This window comes from Geotrypetes seraphini, chromosome 9, assembly GCF_902459505.1.
Source record: "Geotrypetes seraphini chromosome 9, aGeoSer1.1, whole genome shotgun sequence".
Classification (NCBI taxonomy): domain Eukaryota; kingdom Metazoa; phylum Chordata; class Amphibia; order Gymnophiona; family Dermophiidae; genus Geotrypetes; species Geotrypetes seraphini.
The window spans coordinates 176,409,173-176,427,693 of NC_047092.1; the positions used below are offsets into that span (position 1 = coordinate 176,409,173).

Sequence of the window (18,521 nt, forward strand, 5' to 3'; positions counted from 1 at the left end):
GTTGGGAGGAGGGGTAGCACTTTACATCAAAGAGAACATCAAGACAACCAGGATCACAGATGTCAAGTACACTGGGGAATCCATCTGGGTAAACCTGGCCAGAGGCAGAGAAAAATGCCTGTATCTTGGTGTGGTATACAGACCTCCAAGGCAATCGGAGGACAAGGACGCAGAATTAATTGAAGACATTGAGAATATCACCTTACGGGGAGACGTCGTTCTGCTAGGAGACTTCAACATGCCTGATGTGGACTGGAACACACTCTCAGCGACAACTTGTGATAGCAGGAGGATATTAACGTCCATGAAGGGAGTAAGGCTCAAACAAATGGTACTAGAGCCCACTAGGGCCCAGGCCATCCTGGACCTGGTACTTACAAATGGGGAAAGCGTCTCGGAGGTCTCGGTGGGAGAAAAGCTAGCCACCAGTGACCATAACATGGTATGGTTTAACCTTAAGAAAGGCTTCCCTAGATCACAAACAAAAACAAGAGTACTCAATTTCCGAGGCACTGACTTCGCACGCATGGGAGATTTCGTCCATCAGACGCTGCAGGTTCATGAAGTAACTGATAATGTGGAAACTATGTGGTCAACCTTGAAATCGACCCTTCATGAGGCAACTCAATGCTACATAAAATCGGTAACCAAACAGCAAAGAAAAAAGAAACCCCAATGGTTCACTGATGAGGTCTCATACCTCGTCAAAGAGAAGAAAAGAGCATTTCTCGTATACAAATGCACGGGGGAAAAAGAAGCAAACATTGTATACAGGGCAAAGTCTGCAGCGGTCAAAACAGCAGTCAGGGAGGCCAAACTTCGAATGGAAGAAACTCTAGCGAAAAACATTAAGAAAGGGAACAAATCCTTCTTCAGGTACATTAGCGACAGGAAAAAGAACGCAAACGGGGTAGTACGCCTTAGAACGCCAGAAGGGAACTATGTGGAAACAGATTCCGATAAGGCCAAACTGCTGAATGATTACTTCTGTTCAGTCTTCACATGCGAGGCACCAGGACACGGGCCACGGCTGGAAGCAAAGCAAAGCATGGAAGACCCATTTCAGAATTTTGATTTCACACCAGATGATGTTTACAGAGAACTGTCGAGACTCAAGGTGAACAAAGCCATGGGACCGGACAATTTGCATCCAAGAGTGCTCAGAGAGCTATGCGATGTTTTGGCGGAACCGTTAGCCATGCTCTTCAATCTCTCCCTAAGTACGGGGAGAGTCCCCCTGGACTGGAAAACTGCCAATGTTGTTCCTCTGCACAAAAAGGGTTGCAGAGCGGAGGCTGCGAATTACAGACCAGTAAGTCTCACATCAATAGTGTGTAAACTCATGGAAACTCTACTTAAAGGCAAATTAGACACGATATTGGATGAGGGAAATCTGAGGGATCCCTGTCAACATGGATTCACTAGGGGCAGGTCATGCCAATCCAATCTCATCAGCTTCTTTGACTGGGTGACAGGAAAACTAGACTCGGGAGAGTCTCTGGACATAGTGTACTTGGATTTCAGTAAAGCTTTTGACAGTGTCCCGCACCGTAGACTATTAAACAAGATGAAATCAATGGGGTTGGGTGAGAAACTAACTGCATGGGTCAATGATTGGCTGAGTGGAAGACTTCAGAGGGTGGTGGTCAACGGCACCCTCTCTGAGACATCGGAGGTGACTAGCGGAGTGCCGCAGGGATCAGTACTGGGACCGTCCCTTTTCAACATATTCATAAGGGACTTGACCCGGGGGCTTCAGGGAAAAGTAGCACTGTTCGCCGACGACGCCAAACTGTGTAACATAGTAAGTGAAAGCAAGCTCAAGGACAATATGACGCAGGATCTGATCACGTTGGAAAACTGGTCCTCGACATGGCAGCTGGGCTTCAACGCTAAGAAGTGTAAGGTCATGCATCTCGGCAGCAGAAATCCATGCAGAACATACACCTTGAATGGAGAAGCACTAGCTAGGACTTCAGAAGAACGGGACTTGGGAATAATCATCAGTGCAGACATGAAGGCTGCCAAACAAGTAGAGAAGGCCTCGTCCAAGGCAAAGCAAATGATGGGATGTATCAAGAGAAGCTTCGTCAGCCGCAAACCTGAAGTCATAATGCCACTGTACAGAGCCATGGTGAGACCTCATCTGGAGTACTGTGTGCAATTCTGGAGGCCACATTACCGTAAAGATGTGCTTCGAGCCGAGTCGGTCCAGCGGATGGCCACTAGAATGGTCTCCGGACTCAAGGGTCTCTCATACGAAGAAAGACTGGGCAAATTGCAGCTCTATACTCTAGAGGAACGCAGGGAAAGGGGTGACATGATTGAGACATTTAAATACGTCACAGGTCGGGTAGAGCTGGAAGACGACATATTCGTTCCCAAGGGACCCTCGGTCACAAGGGGGCACCCGCTTAAACTTAGAGGAGGGAAATTTAGTAGTGACACCAGGAAGTATTTCTTCACAGAAAGGGTGGTGGATCATTGGAACAAACTTCCGGTGCAAGTGATCAAGGCCACCAGCGTGCTCGACTTTAAGAATAAATGGGACATCCACGTGGGATCCCTACGAAGGTCGAGCTAAGGAACTAAGTCATATGCACTCAGACTTAATGGGGTGGGTCAGTAGAGTGGGCAGACTTGATGGGCTGTAGCCCTTTTCTGCCGTCATCTTTCTATGTTTCTATGTTTCTAACTTCAATGCCAAAAAATGCAAAGTTATGCACCTGGGCAGCCAGAATCCATGCAAGTCTTATACCCTTAATGGCGAGATCCTAGCAAAAACGGTAGCAGAACGAGACTTGGGGGTAATCGTCAGTGAGGACATGAAGTCTGCCAATCAAGTGGAGCAGGCTTCGTCCAAGGCAAGACAAATCATGGGCTGCATACGAAGGGGTTTCGTCAGTCGTAAGGCGGAAGTCATTATGCCATTGTATAGATCCATGGTGAGGCCCCACCTGGAATACTGTGTGCAATTCTGGAGGCCGCATTATCGCAAGGATGTGCTGAGACTGGAGTCGGTGCAAAGAATGGCCACCCGGATGGTCTCGGGACTCAAGGATCTACCATACGAAAAACGGCTTGACAAATTACAGCTATACTCGCTCGAGGAGCGCAGAGAGAGGGGGGACATGATCGAGACGTTCAAGTATCTCACGGGTCGCATCGAGGCGGAGGAAGATATCTTCTTTTTCAAGGGTCCCACGACAACAAGAGGGCATCCGTTGAAAATCAGGGGCGGGAAACTACGAGGTGACACCAGGAAATTCTTTTTCACTGAAAGAGTGGTTGATCGCTGGAATAGTCTTCCACTACAGGTGATTGAGGCCAGCAGCGTGCCTGATTTTAAGGCCAAATGGGATCGGCACATGGGATCTATTCACAGGGCAAAGGTAGGGGAGGGACATTAAGGTGGGCAGACTAGATGGGCCGTGGGCCCTTATCTGCCGTCTATTTCTATGTTTCTATGTTTCTATGAGATTTGTCAATAGGCTCAAAAGGAGGCTTCATCAGCTGAGCCAAGACCACATTAAGATCCCAAACTACCGGAGGAGGTTTCAGAGGAGGATGAACATTCACGAGACCCCTCATGATACGAGTTACCAGAGGATGAAGAGAGAGAGACCGACCCTCGAGATGCCGATGGAAAGCAGCAATAGCACTGAGATGCACCCGAATGGAAGTCGTTTTCAGCCCAGATTTGGACAAATGCAACAAATATTCCAGAACCGAAGACACCGGAACCGAACTCGGATCCAGATGGTTCGAGGAACACCAGGATGAAAATCTGGTCCACTTCTGGGAATAACAAAGCCTAGTCGAGACCTTGCGCGAGGCTTCCAAAACTTCCCTCACAGACTGAGAAACAGGAACCAAAGTCAAGGGGAAAGGAACCAAGCCATCAGATGTAAGGACTGAAGATTGGGATGCAACAGCGAACCCCGACTCTGAGACAGCAGAGAGGGAAAAACTGGCAGAAGCAGAGGCTCCCTGACACTGAGTTGAAGGAGCAGGGAGAACCAGTGCTGCTGAGGCCAACGAGGCGCAATGAGAATCATAGTGGCTCTGGTCGATTTGAGATGTACCAACGTTCTCAAGATCAGCGGAAAAGGAGGAAACGCATACAGGAATCTCCCTCCCCAGTCTAGAAGAAAGGCATCGGCTTCGAGACGGTCCAGGGAGTAAATCCGAGAACAATAGAGGGGCAGCTTGTGAGTCTCCGGGGAGGCAAACAAATCCACCTGAGGAGTCCCCCAGCGTTCGAAAACCTCGTGCAGAACTCAGGAGTTTAGCGACCACTCGTGCGGCTGGAGGAGACGACTGAGTTTGTCTGCCAGACAGTTCCTCTCTCCCTGAATGTAAACCGCACGAAGGAAGATGTTCTGGGAGACCGCCCATTCCCAAAGGCGCAATGCTTCCCGGCATAGGGACCAAGAGTCCGTTCCCCCTTGCTTGTTTACATAATACATTGCCACCTGGTTGTCCGTCTGCACGAGGACTACTTGATCGTGCAGCAGGTGGCAGAACGCTCGGGCAGCCAGAAAAATGGCACGAAGCTCCAAAACATTGATGTGACAACGCCGGTCCTCTGCCGACCATAGACCTTGAGTCCGCAGACCGTCTAGAGGAGCCCCCCACGCGTACTCCGAGGAGTCCGTGGTCAGGACCTTGCGATGCGGAGGAACGAGAAAGAGCAAACCCCCGGAAAGATTGGAAGAGTTGGTCCACTAACGGAGCGAGCGTCTCAAGGAAGGAGTCACTGTTATAGGGGAGGAGACTGGGTCCCGATCCTGACGCCACTGGGAGGCCAAGGTCCACTGAGGAAGCCTCAGGTGCAAACGGGCGAACGGAGTGACATGGACCGTCGACGCCATGTGGCCGAGCAGAACCATCAGGCGCTGCGCCGAAACTGAGGGCAGCAGCGAAACCTGGCGACTCAATCGAAGCAGGGCCTCCGACCGTGGCGGGGGGAGGAACGAACGGAGGCGAACCGTGTCCAGCACGGCCCCGATAAACTGAAGGGATTGAGCCGGGCACAACTGAGACTTGGGGAAGTTCACTTCGAACCCCAGACGTTGAAGGAAGATGATAGTCTGTCGGGTCGCTGAAATAACCCCTTCCTTGGAGGACGCCTTGATCAGCCAATCGTCCAGGTAGGGAAAGACCTGCAGCCCCCGAGATCTCAGGGCTGCCGCGACCACCACCATACACTTCGTGAAGACTCGAGGGGACGAAGCCAGCCCAAAGGGGAGGACCCGATATTGGAGGTGCAACTCCCCCACCTGGAACCTGAGGAACTTGCGGAAGGCGGGATGCACCGGAACATGAGTATATGTTTCCTTCAGGTCCAGGGAGCACATCCAGTCCCCCGATTCTAACAGAGGGTACAGGACTGGAAGGGATAACATACGGAACTTCTCCCGGACAAGGAACTTGTTGAGCCTCCGGAGGTCCAGAATGGGGCGTAAGTCCCCTGTCTTCTTCGGGACCAAAAAGTAACGGGAGTAAAACCCTCGTCCCCTTTGGTTCGGGGGCACCGGCTCCACCGCCCGAAGGCTCAACAAGGACCTGGCTTCCGAAAGGAGAAGAGGAAGCCAGGCTCGACAGCAAAGAGAAGCCCCCGGCGGATGTTCCGGCGGCGTGGCTGAGAAGTTTAGCGAGTAACCCTCGGAGATGATCCGGAGCACCCAAGCGTCCGACGTGATCCTGGCCCAGGCCGGGTGAAAGGCCTGCAAGCGGCCCCCGATGAGAAGGGGGTCCGTCAACAGTGCGGAGGGGGCCCGCCCCCATCCGCTCATCACGTCAAAAAGACGGAGCCGGTTTAGACGCCCCTTGCGCCTGAGGTTTCGGTGCGGGAAGTCCCCGGGGTATGAGGCACCGAGGCATGCCCCTTCCATCTCGGCGAGGAGTCCCTCGATAACTCTACCTCGGAGGAACGGAAAAGCCTCGGGTTATCGAGGCGGAGCTCCGAGACACGCAGGGTCTCAGCCCCGATCGGCGAGGAGCGACCGCGTCGTCGAGGAGAGCCCCGAAGACGTTTGGGCTTCCTCGGCCGATGCTTCGCCCGAGGGCGAGGAGCCCCGGGAGGACCTCGACAAGGAAGAAGAGGAAGAGATCCTCCGAACCCTTTGCACCTTGTCCCGAGGCCGCACGCTCCGCTCAGGCTGGTCAACCGAGGTCGAGGGCAAGGTCGGGGTTGAGGCCGAAGCCACCCCGGGGGCCGAAGTCGAAGGTACCGAGACCGAGGCTGCCGAAGCTGGGGCAGACGAGGCCGAAGCCGGCTGTAGGTGCGCGAGGGCACCGGACAGCTCCGAGGCAATGAGTGCACGGAGTAAGTCCTGAAAAACGGGAACCCCCATCATAGCCGGTAGATCCGGGGCCGGCGGGTGCTCCCTCAAGGGCGACCTCGGTCTCGAGTATTCCCGCGGGGCATCCGACTTCGACGCTCGGGGCGGGGCCGAGGACGACCCACCCACCCCCGTCGATGAGCCCGAGGATGGCTTCTTCGAGGCTGGAACAGAAGAAGGAAGTGAGGACTTACCCACCGTCGACTTCGGGGTCGAGGACGCAGGCTTCGACGAAGCGGGCTGTCGCGGCGAGGTCGAGGGAGTCGAGGCCGAGGTCAAGGCCGGGGCCGACGTCAAGGCCTTCCCCGCCGCAGGGTCCACAGCAAAGAGCTCCGCCATTCGAGCGTGACGGCGGCGGAGAGCTCTCGGCTGAAAAGTAGAGCACCGAGTGCAGGAGTCGGTCGGGTGCTCAGGACCCAGACAAAGCAAGCACCACCGGTAGGGATCGGTGATCGAAAGCAACCGATCGCACCGGGTGCACTTTTTAAAGCCCGTCAAGGGACGGGACATGAACTCAAAAAACGGCCGGGAACGAACGAGGTCCCGCGGCCGCGGCTACCGGGAGCCCCCGGAGCCGAACGAAAAGACTTTTTTTTTTTTTTTTTTTCGACGATAACTTAACACACGAACAAAGAAAAAAACAAATCAAGCACAGCGACCGAGAAAAAAAACACTCAGCCGCGGTGTCAGAAGGCAAAAAGTAGAGAGCACAAATTCCACAGGGCTTCTGGCTCCGCGGAAAAAACTGAACCGAGGACCACGAGGTGGGGATGCGCCCTCTAGTGGGCAAGAAGGCATGCACATGCGTGGTGCAGCATAGCAAACTTGAAACTTCAATCAAGTTTGCTTGAAAAGCTGTCCGCGCTGGGGCTCCGTAGATGACGTCACCCACATGTGAGAATATCATGCCTGCTTGTCCTGGGATAACTAGCACTACATTGACTACTAAATCAGGTAATCAATCGCATAACTGCACTCCAGCTACAGTGATTGGTAATATCCTGTTTCCTGATAACTTAGTACATTGCAGATTCTAAAAGAGAGATCCCTTGCTTATTGTTTAGAAGTAGGAGGTTACAGTCCTAAAATTGCATTGGCTACCTGTGGAAGCCAGGGTTGTTTTTAAGTTTGCTTGCCTTTGTTTCAAAACTTTAACAGGTTCAGCTCCAATCTATCTCTTATACCGCTTTGATTTTGCTGGTTTTACCAGTCGTACACGTGGTGCCCATCCATTCTCCTTTCCATCTTTGAAAGGTTGTATCAGGTTCCTAGATAAGACATTATTTCAAGCTGGCAAATGGAATAAATGCCTAAATGAGTTTATCTTAAATGTGGTTTTTTTTTAACCAAACCTTTAGAAAAACAGTTCAAACTTATAAGAACATAAGCAATGCCTCCGCTGGGTCAGACCTGAGGTCCATCGTGCCCAGCAGTCCACTCATGTGGAGGCCCATCAGGTCCAGGACCTGTATAGTAATCCTCTATCTATATCCTTCTATTCCCTTTTCCAACAGGAAATTGTCCAATCCTTTCTTAAACCCCCGTACCGTACTCTGCCCTATCACGCCCTCTGGAAGCGCATTTCAGGTGTCCACCACACGTTAGGTAAAGAAGAACTTCCCAGGATTCGTTTTGAATCTGTCCCCTTTCAACTTTTCCGAATGCCCTCTTGTTCTTTTATTTTTCAAAAGTTTGAAGAATCTGTCCCTCTCCATTCTCTCCATGATCTTGTAGATCTCTATCATATAAGTCTCCTCTTCTCCAGGGAAAAGAGTCCCAGTTTCTCCAATCTCTCAGCATATGAAAGGTTATCCATACCTTTTATCAGATTTGTCGCTCTCCTCTGAACCCTCTCGAGTAGTGCCATATCTTTCTTTAGATACGGCAACTAATATTGGACGCAGTACTCCAGATGCGGATGCACCATCACCCGATACAACGGCAGGATAACTTATTTCGTTCTGGTAGTAATACCCTTTCTTGATTATACCTAGCATTCTGTTCGCTCTCTTAGCGGCCGCTGCGCACTGTGCCGTCGGCTTCATTGTCATGTCCAACATTACCCCCAAGTCCCTTTCTTGGGTACTCTCCTTCAATAACATCCCTCCCATCGTATAGCTGTACCTCGGGTTTCTGCTTCCCACATGTAGTACTTTACATTTCTCAACGTTGAACTTCATCTGCCATCTCGTCACCCATTCCCCTAGGTTTGTTCAAGTCCCTTTGTAATTCTTCGCAGTCCTCCTTAGTCTGAGCTCCACTAAATAGTTTGGTGTCGTCTGCGAATTTTATTATCTCACATTTCGTCCCTGTTTCTAGATCATTTATAAATATATTAAATAGCAGCGGCCTGAGCACCGAGGCCTGCGGGACCCCACTCGTGACCCTCCTCCAGTCCGAGTAGTGGCCCTTCACTCCTACCCACCAAACAGTTTCTGATCCATCTATGTACGTCTCCTTTATCTTTGATAAATTTGTATAATTTCATATTCTTGTTGATCTATCTCTAAATTGCCTTCTGCCTGTCTGTATGCAGTCTCTTTTTATTGTAAATCGCTCTGGACTATTTGTGATATTGCGGTATAGAAAAATAAAGTCATTATTATTTTTACATCTGAACGGATCCGAGTAAAAGACAAGGGAGGATCCGGGGGATCCGTCTTTTACCCCTCTTGGAGCTAGGTTTTCCAAAGGGCTGAAGCCTAGTGGAAGTTCAGTCACGGTTTCTTCCTCCTCCCCCCCCCCCCCAACAACAAACCCTCCCCAATTTACTAGAAGTAAACCGAGCAAGGGAGGGGGGGGCTACCCCTCGCGCCCCTTCTACTCACTTCATCTTCCAACACTTTATTTTCCGCGTTGGCCACGGGGATAGCGAATCCATCGTCCCATTCTAGCTCCACCAGGATAGAGTCACTCATGGTGAAGATAATGGCGGGGGGTTGTTCCAGCGGCCCTAGCAACCGCCCTGGTTACCTCTGCGAGGACGACGGCTGTTGGAGCAAAGTTTTACGCCGAGGACGACGTCGTTGACGTCTACGGAGCGCCCGTGCCGGCTGCGCCTGCGCGACCTCTGGAGCCTGGCCGCGCGCTGAAACCGCAGCGCACATTGCCCTTTTCGGCGGGAACAGCCGCCGTGTCATTCTCTAAGTTACACACCGGTAAATTTTACCCGTTCAGCGTGGTTGGGAATATTGATGCGTTGTAGCATTACAACTTTGTTTTTCAGAGCTTGGATATGTCTAATAAAGAGACTCGGTGAAATTCATGCGGAACTGGCTGACTGCCCCGAACGACAAGAAATTAGCTTTACAGGAAACAAGCTGAAAGACGAGCGTCTGGGGAAAAAAATGGTGAATGGCTGCCAGACCAAATCAGTGCTAGGATACCGGAGGGTTGGTGGCCGAGGAGGTGGCAAAGGAAAGAGTAAACTGGAAAATTCAGAAAAAAAGAGCACATCAAGGAAAAAAAAACCCCAAAAACAGAACAGTGTAGATGGAGTGGAAGAGGCCAATAAAATGTTGCTAAGAATTTTGCACATTTCTGAAAATCCTGCATTTTTGACTGTTAAAGTGATTCCAAACATAAAAGAAGTACATCCCTATATTGTGTATACTGTGGTGAGAGAGATGAATTTAAAACCAGGGAATGCACTGAAGAGGTTTCTGATTAGCTTCTTCCTTAGATCAGAAATAGGCAAATGTTGACAACTGTCAGTATATGTACAGTAAGTGGAACATCAAAGCATTTCAGTGATAGTTTTACAGGAGTTAAAGGGACAAAAAGGGGTAGGATGAGTGAGAGACAGAGACATGGGAAGGACACAGGGCTAGATTCACTAAAGGCATGGATCAGATCCGATCCATGTCCAGGGGGCTGATTCACGAATCGACCTCATGCAAATGAGGGTGATCGGAATCACGCCCCCAACCGACTGAATTGGATCGCTGAACAGCGATCCTTGAGCATGTGCAGACCATCTGTAGATGGCCTGCGCATGTGCTGGCCCTCCGTGCCCAGCAGAGCAGGAGATTTTAATTTTTGCTTTTTTTTTTCTTCCCAAGCCCATGGTTTTAACCCGCTTTAAGCCTGTGAGTTAAAACCAAGGGCTTGCACAGAGAGGAAGGGCAGGAGAGTCAGGGCAGCCTGGCGCTTCAGCGTCCTCATTATGGGGTTGGGAAGCAGGTAGAACAGAAGGCAACGCGTGTCGATCACAGAGCCCGGGATGGGCTCCACGATCGACTCGCGTTGCCTTCACAATCTACTGGTCGATTGCGATCAACCTTTTGGGCACCCTTGGTTTATAGCATCAGGACTGTCTCATCATCACCTTGTAAACTCGTTTGTCATCAGGATTGCAACAGTTTTAAGAGACTGAGCAGTAAAGGCTTTATAGTTTGAAACTAAGGACTTTTCCTAGTATGCTAGTTATAATCATTGTATCAGGTATTTTATTCCTTTTTTCTGTATTAAGTGTTTTCTTGTATGTGTTGCTAGAATTATTTTTTTGTGAAATTTGAAAGAGAGATAAGCCAGTTCTCTTCAGTGTAAACTGTCTAGAAGTCGTATGATTGTGGCGTTATAGAAGAATAAAGTTATGTTATGTAATGTGTTTTAAATGGATGCAATGTGTGTTTTAAATGGATGAAATATAAACGAGGGCTGTTCAAAAGTATCACACCTTAATTTTTCTTGCGTAAACAAATAAAGCTAGGGAGGCGTGGTTTGGTGCATGTATGTAAGCGACCCTAATGCGCATGCTTGAATTTTTTCCCACCTACAGAAGCTGTCGGTTGCCGGCAGACTGCCGATGAGTAAGGAAGTGTAAGTGAGCACCGTTGGATTTTCTTTTATGACAAAATGACAGAAAAAGTTGAACAACACTATTGCATTAAATTTTGTGTAAAGCTTGGCGATTCCTAAGTGGAAATGATCCGCAAGGTTCAACAGGCCTTCGGGGATGAAGCAATGTGCACCACACAGATAAAGGAGTGGTACAACTGCTTCAGAGATGGCTGCACATCAGTGGAGAGTGAAGCACATTCTGGTAGGCCCTCAGCATCCAGAAATGAGATTGTCATTGACCAAGTGAGAACCCTGGTGATGAAGGATTGTCAAATCACGATCAAAGAACTTGCAGATGAGGCAAAATCAGCGTTGGATCCATTTATTCCATTTTGACTGAGGATTTGGGCTTCAGGAGAATTTCAGCGAAGTTTGTTCCATAGCTGCTAACGAACCTGCCCATTCTTCACATTTGATACGGAGTTTCCTGGCCAAACATAACACATCTGTAATTCCTCAGGCTCCTTACTCTCCTGACATGGCTCCGTGTGACTTCTTGCTTTTCCCCAAGCTGAAAATGCCCCTGAAAGGGATCAGATTTTAGTCAAGAGAAGACATGCACAATGCAACGGACCAGTTGCAAGCAATCTCAAAAGAGGCGTTCCAGTGCTGTTTCCTACAGTGGCAGAACCGTTGGAAGAAGTGTGTGCTAGCCCAAGGGGACTACTTTGAAGGAGATTAATATGAGATCATTGTATCTGAATATGAGCATTTTTTAATGAATAAAGGTCTCATACTTTTTGAACATCCTTCGTATATATATCAATCCTGCCTTGATTCTTATTTCTGTACCTTATTTTGCTGTCCAGCTGAGTCCTGAAACATATCTCAGATTACACTGTCTTCCTTTTGAAGCAAGGAGTATTTTAAAATTATGTAATATTGGTTTTCTTGATCTTCCATGGAGAAATGCTGGTCTCTATGATAGAAGAACTACCATCTGTTAAGAGCTACAGCTTGATTAGCAATCATCTGAGCTTAAGATTTCTGAATCATAAGAACATATAAAACAATACACTCTACAGTATATCTTTTCCATATTTGATGGCAAAATGGTGGAACTTTCTTAAAATAACAATTGATAACTATGATCTGCAATGTTTTGCATATATTTACTGTGGGGTCCTTTTACTAAGGCATGATAGCCGTTTTAGCACACACTAAATGTTAACGTGTCCATAGACTATAATGGATGTGTTAGCGTTTAGCGCACGCTAATATTTAGCACGCGCTAAAATGGCTAGCACGCCTTAGTAAAAGGACCTCTGTATAACTTACATAAAGATCATTACAGTAATCTAGTTGAGACAATATAAGTGATTGAACCAGTAGCCGAAAGTGTTCTCTATCAAAGCAGTGACAAATTTGTCTTAATTTTCTCAGTATCACATACACTCTCCTAGTTAAAGAAGGAGCCTGGTTGGAGCCTTTGTTATGAGCAGTAACTCTGCCTGCTAGGAAGATCATTCCAGTGCTGTTTGTGAGTTTTGAAACTTGGGTACCAAACTGACTTCATAATTTCTATAGAGGAACTCCAGTTTCTGTATAATACTTCCCAGAGTAGTCATTTTGGAGGCAAGGGTGGATGAGAGGCTGGAGTTGGAATACCGTGGCCTGCAAAACTATTAGAACTCTGTGTTAATGTACAACTATCGGACTTCCTTAACCGGGCTAATGGTTTCCACAGCTCACAACACTGTTTCGGAAAGTTGCATAGTACAGAATCCTTACTACGTGAACTAACATCCAAAGGCAAAATCGTATCTCTGCAAGGGTAAACTAAACCTTAGATTTATAGACCGTTCCATCTTTATGAAAATAAACAATCTGTGTTGATACAGTTTGACATATCGGCTACTTTTGACACAATGGACCACATTCTACTTCTTCTAAAGTTGAGTGAATTAGGTATTAGAGAATGACACGGGGCAAAAAATTTGCCCTGTCCCCGCGACCACTATCTCTGTCCCCGCCCCATCCTCGTAACCATTGTCCCCGCGACCACTATGCCCGCTCTGTCCCCGTGACTACTGTCCACTCCCTCCTTCCTAGCGTGAGGGAACATGTGCGATCATGGATTGTGTGGTTCAGAAGCCCCCTCCACCCGATCGCCGCATCCTGCCATCTTCCCTCCCTCCACCTCACCTTAGGTGCTGAGTCCGACTAATTCTTCTTCTCCCAGCCACACGCTTTCGATAAGCCATGCATGCAGCTGCTTGAGCTGTTGAATCTTCTCCTCTGACCCAGCTTCCTGTTTCCAGTTGCATCAGAGGAGAAGATTCAACAATTCAAGCAGCCACGCATGCTCAGCTTATTGAAAGCGTGTGGATGGGAGAAGAAGAATTAAAGTTGAATTCGGCACCTAAGGTGAGGTAGAGGGAGGGAGATGGCAGGACGTGGGATGCGGCGATCGGGTGGGGATGCTGGACCGCACGATCTGTGCTGGCTTCACTGCGGAGACAAGACCATTCACCGCTCCACGGGGCGGTGAATGGCCTTGTCCCCGTCCCCGCAGCGACCACTAATTTTTCTCTCCCCGTTTTGGCGGGTTACCCTCAGCTAGCCGCAAGTAACAACCACCGTGTCATTCTCTGTTAGGCATATATGGAGTGGTTCTAAAATGTTTTTCAGAATTCTTAGGAAATATAACCTATAAAGTAAGAACAGGAAATAAGAAATCCCGAAGGTCATAGAGTTCCTTTGAGCGTTGGAGCTGCACAGAGCATTCAGCGCGCAGTCTGGCGCTAAAAACCTCTTGTGCAGTTTTGTAAAAGGATAGGTTAATGTGGAAAACATTAGAAAATTCTGTAGCCAGTTTTCCGAAATTATAGTAGTCCAATAAAAAGCAATTTATTTTTGGATTTATTATATGAGTAGCTTTGTCTATTTTATTTATTTGTTATAAAATAGTACCTCAACCTTGCTTTTGGTTTGGTCAATTTATTGTGCTATTTTTCAGAGTGCTATAGGAATATTGGGGCAAATTCTATAAGAAGCGCCCAAAGTTTGGCGCTGATATATGCACCGTTCAGCGCAATTCAAGTACAATTGGCTGCTGTTTAGTGAATCGCGCTGAGCTGCACCTATTTTGGAGGCGCCCAATAAATAGGCCAGCTCTAGGCACAACTAAAAGTTAGTTGGCTATGCGAGCGCTTAAGCACGCTTAAGAGCAGCGATTCTGTAACAAGGCGCCTAACACGTAGCCACACCTAACATGCATAACGCCTATTTTTTTGAAAGCCGCCTACATTTTTAGAGGCGATTTGTAACAGAATCGCTCTGTCTTGATAGGCGCCTAAGTTTTAATTATTGCTGATTAAAAAGCTTAATTGAACTTATTGTTCAATTTAGATAGGCGCCTCCAAAATGCCTAACATTAGGTGCCGGTTACAGAATTTGGGCCATTGTGTTTCTGTGTGGGGAGAAAGTGATATAGAGGCAGAGAAAGTTCCATCTCTGCTCTCCCTTTCCTCATCCTTGGTCTCTTTTCCCCCTGCCTCCACTCAAATGCCCATGTACACTACATACCTACAATGCTTCATTAGGCTCTCTTTGACACAAGCACTATAATCCAATCCTCCCTCTATTAAACCCTTCTTTTATTAACTTTGATCACATCCTCTGGCAATCAGTTCCATAGTTTGTATGCTAAATAAGATAACTACAGTATCTCCTTTTAACTTGTTCCACAGTACTTTTGATTTTATAAAACTCTCTAATGCAATAGGAACATCAGGCTTGACCTTTGGCCAATGGCATCATTTGTCGCCTGGGCACCGCCACTCTAGAATCAGCCAGGCGGCAGATCTCGACTACAGCTCAAGTCCCCCAGTTCCTTCTGACAGGAGTTGATTATGGGTCAGATATTCTGTATGACCTTTTCAAAGTCTTGAGAAAGGTCTCTGCATACATCATCTCAAACTGCAGAATGCTCTGGATCAGGCAATGGGCAGGTGACTCAACTTTTCAGTCGACATTGAGTAACCTCCCCTTTTAAAGGTCAATTGTTCTTTGGCAATCTGATGGCCAATGTGGCGGATCATAAGCCAAAGTCCTTACCAGACAGTAGACTTCGGACCTCTAGAGGGTCCAGTCTGTCTGATTCTGGAGTGGCGTGCCCAGGAGACAAATGATACCGCTGCCCACAGGTCAAGACTGATGTTCCTATATAATAGAAAGAAGATTAATGAGGTAAGTACCTAATCTTCCCATTATTTCCTTTGTTGTCTTTATTCCAGGCTGAAGAGACCTCTCTAACTTTACTTCATACCCATTTTTATTTTCTTTTGCTACATCTTTCTTTGAACTTGGATGGCAAGACTACACAGTATTCAAGGTATGTTTGTACCATAAGTCCATGCAGAAGTATTATAATAACTCTTATTCACCGTTCTAATACAGCTATGAATGTGAATAATAGGAAGTTATAGTTTCTTAGTTTTAAAAATAACCCAGTGTGACTCTCGATGGTGCTGACTTGCTTGCTGCTGATTGGGCTAATGAGTGTTAACTATGTCAGTGTATCTATTCATTGCAACTAGGGCAGGGTGAAGGCATAGGCAAACTATGCATGTTCCTAGAACTTAATATACCTAAGAGGGGCCCTCTGGTATGCTAAATTTATGGCTCCATTTTTATCCTTGTGAGTCATCTGGCAGAAAGAAGAGTGGAGGTGAGGGGTAAGAGGGATTAGCATACTGCTTCCTCCACTGCCTGTTTTCTTCTGTGGTTTGAATGCAGAGCTCCATTTGTGGGAGCTTTGACATGTTTCTATATAGCAGCAGAGGGCAAAATGCTTTGGTTTGCCCAGGGCTCCCCAAAGGGTTAATCCTGCCATGATTACAACCATGTAAAACCAAACTTAAATTAATGGAGACATGAAAATAATTTCAGAAAACTGCCAGCTTGAGCATTTTGTTCCAAACCTTAATAACTTTACTAGAAAATGTAAGTGCATACTAACCAGCAGTGAAATAAATTAACTTTAACTTCTTTATTGATGGATCCACATTTCTGCTTTTAAAAATTTGCTTTCCATGTTAAAATGTGTATAATTTCATTAATCCAGTAGATGGTGCTAAGCGCTTTATTTGTTTCTTTTTAACATTTTTTTTTTTTTTTTCAAATCTGCTTCTGTGTGACCCCTTTCCTGCCACTGTGCAGCCAATGTGTCTTGAAGTCTACCATTAAGGATATTACTTAAATATTCTGCTATTCTTAATTTAGCTGTTCATTTGATATGCCCAATATTGAATTTACCACAAGGGCAGATTATGCAGTACACTATTACTTTTGAATTGCAATCTGTGTTATTTCTAAGTTGAAATTTCCTTCCCACTTGATGGGGCAATTAAATATTGTCAGACAGAAACACATGACAACAGTACACACACTGACCACATGAATGGTGGCCCCTGGGGTGCTCTGGGTAGCATTTTGTTCTATTGTACTTCAACTTCTCCCCCAAATTTTGCCCTCTTTTAAATGCAAATTTGGGCATTTTCCTCAAGATCGGCCAATATTTTTTAATGATCTCACGCAGGTTTGGACAATTTCCTGGAGGAGAAATTCACGGAAACACCATAAAGAATTGAAAAGTGAGTGCAATGAAATAACTAAGTGAATGATAACGTCTGTGAAAATGAGACAAAAAAACTCCCGTAAAAAAACCTAAATATACATTAGTGCCATGGTACATATTAAAAAGGCCAAAAAAGAACACAAAAAGTGAACAGCAAAAGAAAACTCTCATACTTACCAAAAGAAAAAGGAAACTAAACTTAAATGAGCAAGCGCTACATAAACCTGAACAGGCGTTATCGACGTGAAAATACTTAAATGACAGAAGCAATAAACTGAAAAAACAAAAAATGAAATTAAGTTGAAAACCACAAATACTAGAAAAACGCTGACATTTAAATAAAACCGAAGGCACATACCAAACTAAGCTGGCTTAACGCCCAAATCGTTTTAATACGTAGGAAACGAAGTCTTCCGCGTACTCTTATGCTGTGAACAGCTTTTAAATATTCATTATGACGCAAAGGGGCGGTGACACCGGAAGTCAACGTGACTCATGTTCTCAAATATCGTACCAGCGCCAGATAAGACAAAACATGGACCAAAAAGGCCACCGTAGAAAGCATCCATTTTATAATATAAGGAAACATAAACAATGAAAAGATAAACTACAAATAAACTGGATATAATATGTAAACCATGAACAAAATTTAAGTATCCATTGTTTCAGGCTATCCGGATGTACTGAAATACCACACCATTCAAAAAACCATGTGAAAAACATTGTGAATGAATGAAAAAAAATATCAGAAACTAAGTAACAAGCCTAAAAGACAGATCACAACTGTGAGAAAGGAAATAAAGTAAGATGAAATGAAAATAAATATAAATGAAAAGAAAAGGAGAGCCCTTATTTAGATATAAATAATTATTATAAAGATGAAAGTGAAAGAACAGAAAAAAGGGGGAAGGAACAGAGATCAAAACCAAAAAAGTTAAATTAGAGTCAAAATGGATTGAGTTGAGAACCAGGGTAAAAATTGATTTTGTGGCTTATTATAGATCGAATTCTCTATTTAGACCTGCTGGGTAGACACAATCTAAATGAAATATCCACCGTCGTTCTTTACGGAGCAAAATGGCGGTAAGTAACTATAATCATTAAATGTAATTCTAATATATATATATTAAAAGATTTTTTGTTGGTAGGAGGTGGTGGACATAAATGATTATAACAACATACAAGACCGGAACTTGGAATGGTATACATCATAAGAGGTTCCAAAGATTGAAGTCTGTATAATTTATGATATATCCACCATAGTTTTCTTTAAATACCTAAATACTCAATAAGGATCATGACTTAATTGCAATCATATTTTGAACATTTATGATAATATTTTGATTTAGATTTATTACATTAGATGCTATAATGGCTAGTTTTGAATGGTGCTAATTCTGATAATTTTGATGATTTGATTATTTCACATATTTAATTCATTATCTTCACTCCTTGGGTTTTGGCCAGGTACTAAGTAACCTAGATTGGCCACCATGAGAACGGGCTACTGGGCTTGATGGACCACTGGTCTGACCCAGTAAGGCTATTCTTATGTTCTTAGACCGATGTAATAAGGAGCAGTAAGCTGTACTTTTTACTTAGGGCTCCTTTTACTAAGCTGCAGTAGCGTTTTTAGCACATGCAGAATTTTAGCGCGCGCTAAATCCACACTACGTGGCTAGAACTAACACCAACTCAATGCTGGCGTTAGGGTCTAGTGCACGCAGCAATTCAGCACGCACTAAATCCAC

At 46.1% G+C, this 18,521-nt stretch overlaps 1 protein-coding gene across 4 annotated transcripts in view; it reads right to left on the minus strand.

Annotated features, from left to right (window-relative positions):
* The window catches only part of CCDC39 (coiled-coil domain containing 39), a 187,398-nt gene that overhangs the window by 144,156 nt on the left and 24,721 nt on the right, over positions 1-18,521 (minus strand). For 2 of the 4 annotated variants that reach the window (XM_033958864.1, XM_033958861.1), the window contains exon 1: positions 9,176-9,356. The exons of 1 other annotated variant lie outside the window; for it this stretch is intronic. In XM_033958864.1, the coding sequence (XP_033814755.1) occupies positions 9,176-9,265 (90 nt within the window). In that variant the 5' untranslated portion in view covers positions 9,266-9,356. Of the gene's footprint in view, positions 1-9,175; positions 9,358-18,521 lie in introns of those variants that run through there. One more of the 4 variants, XM_033958863.1, reaches the window with a different exon arrangement.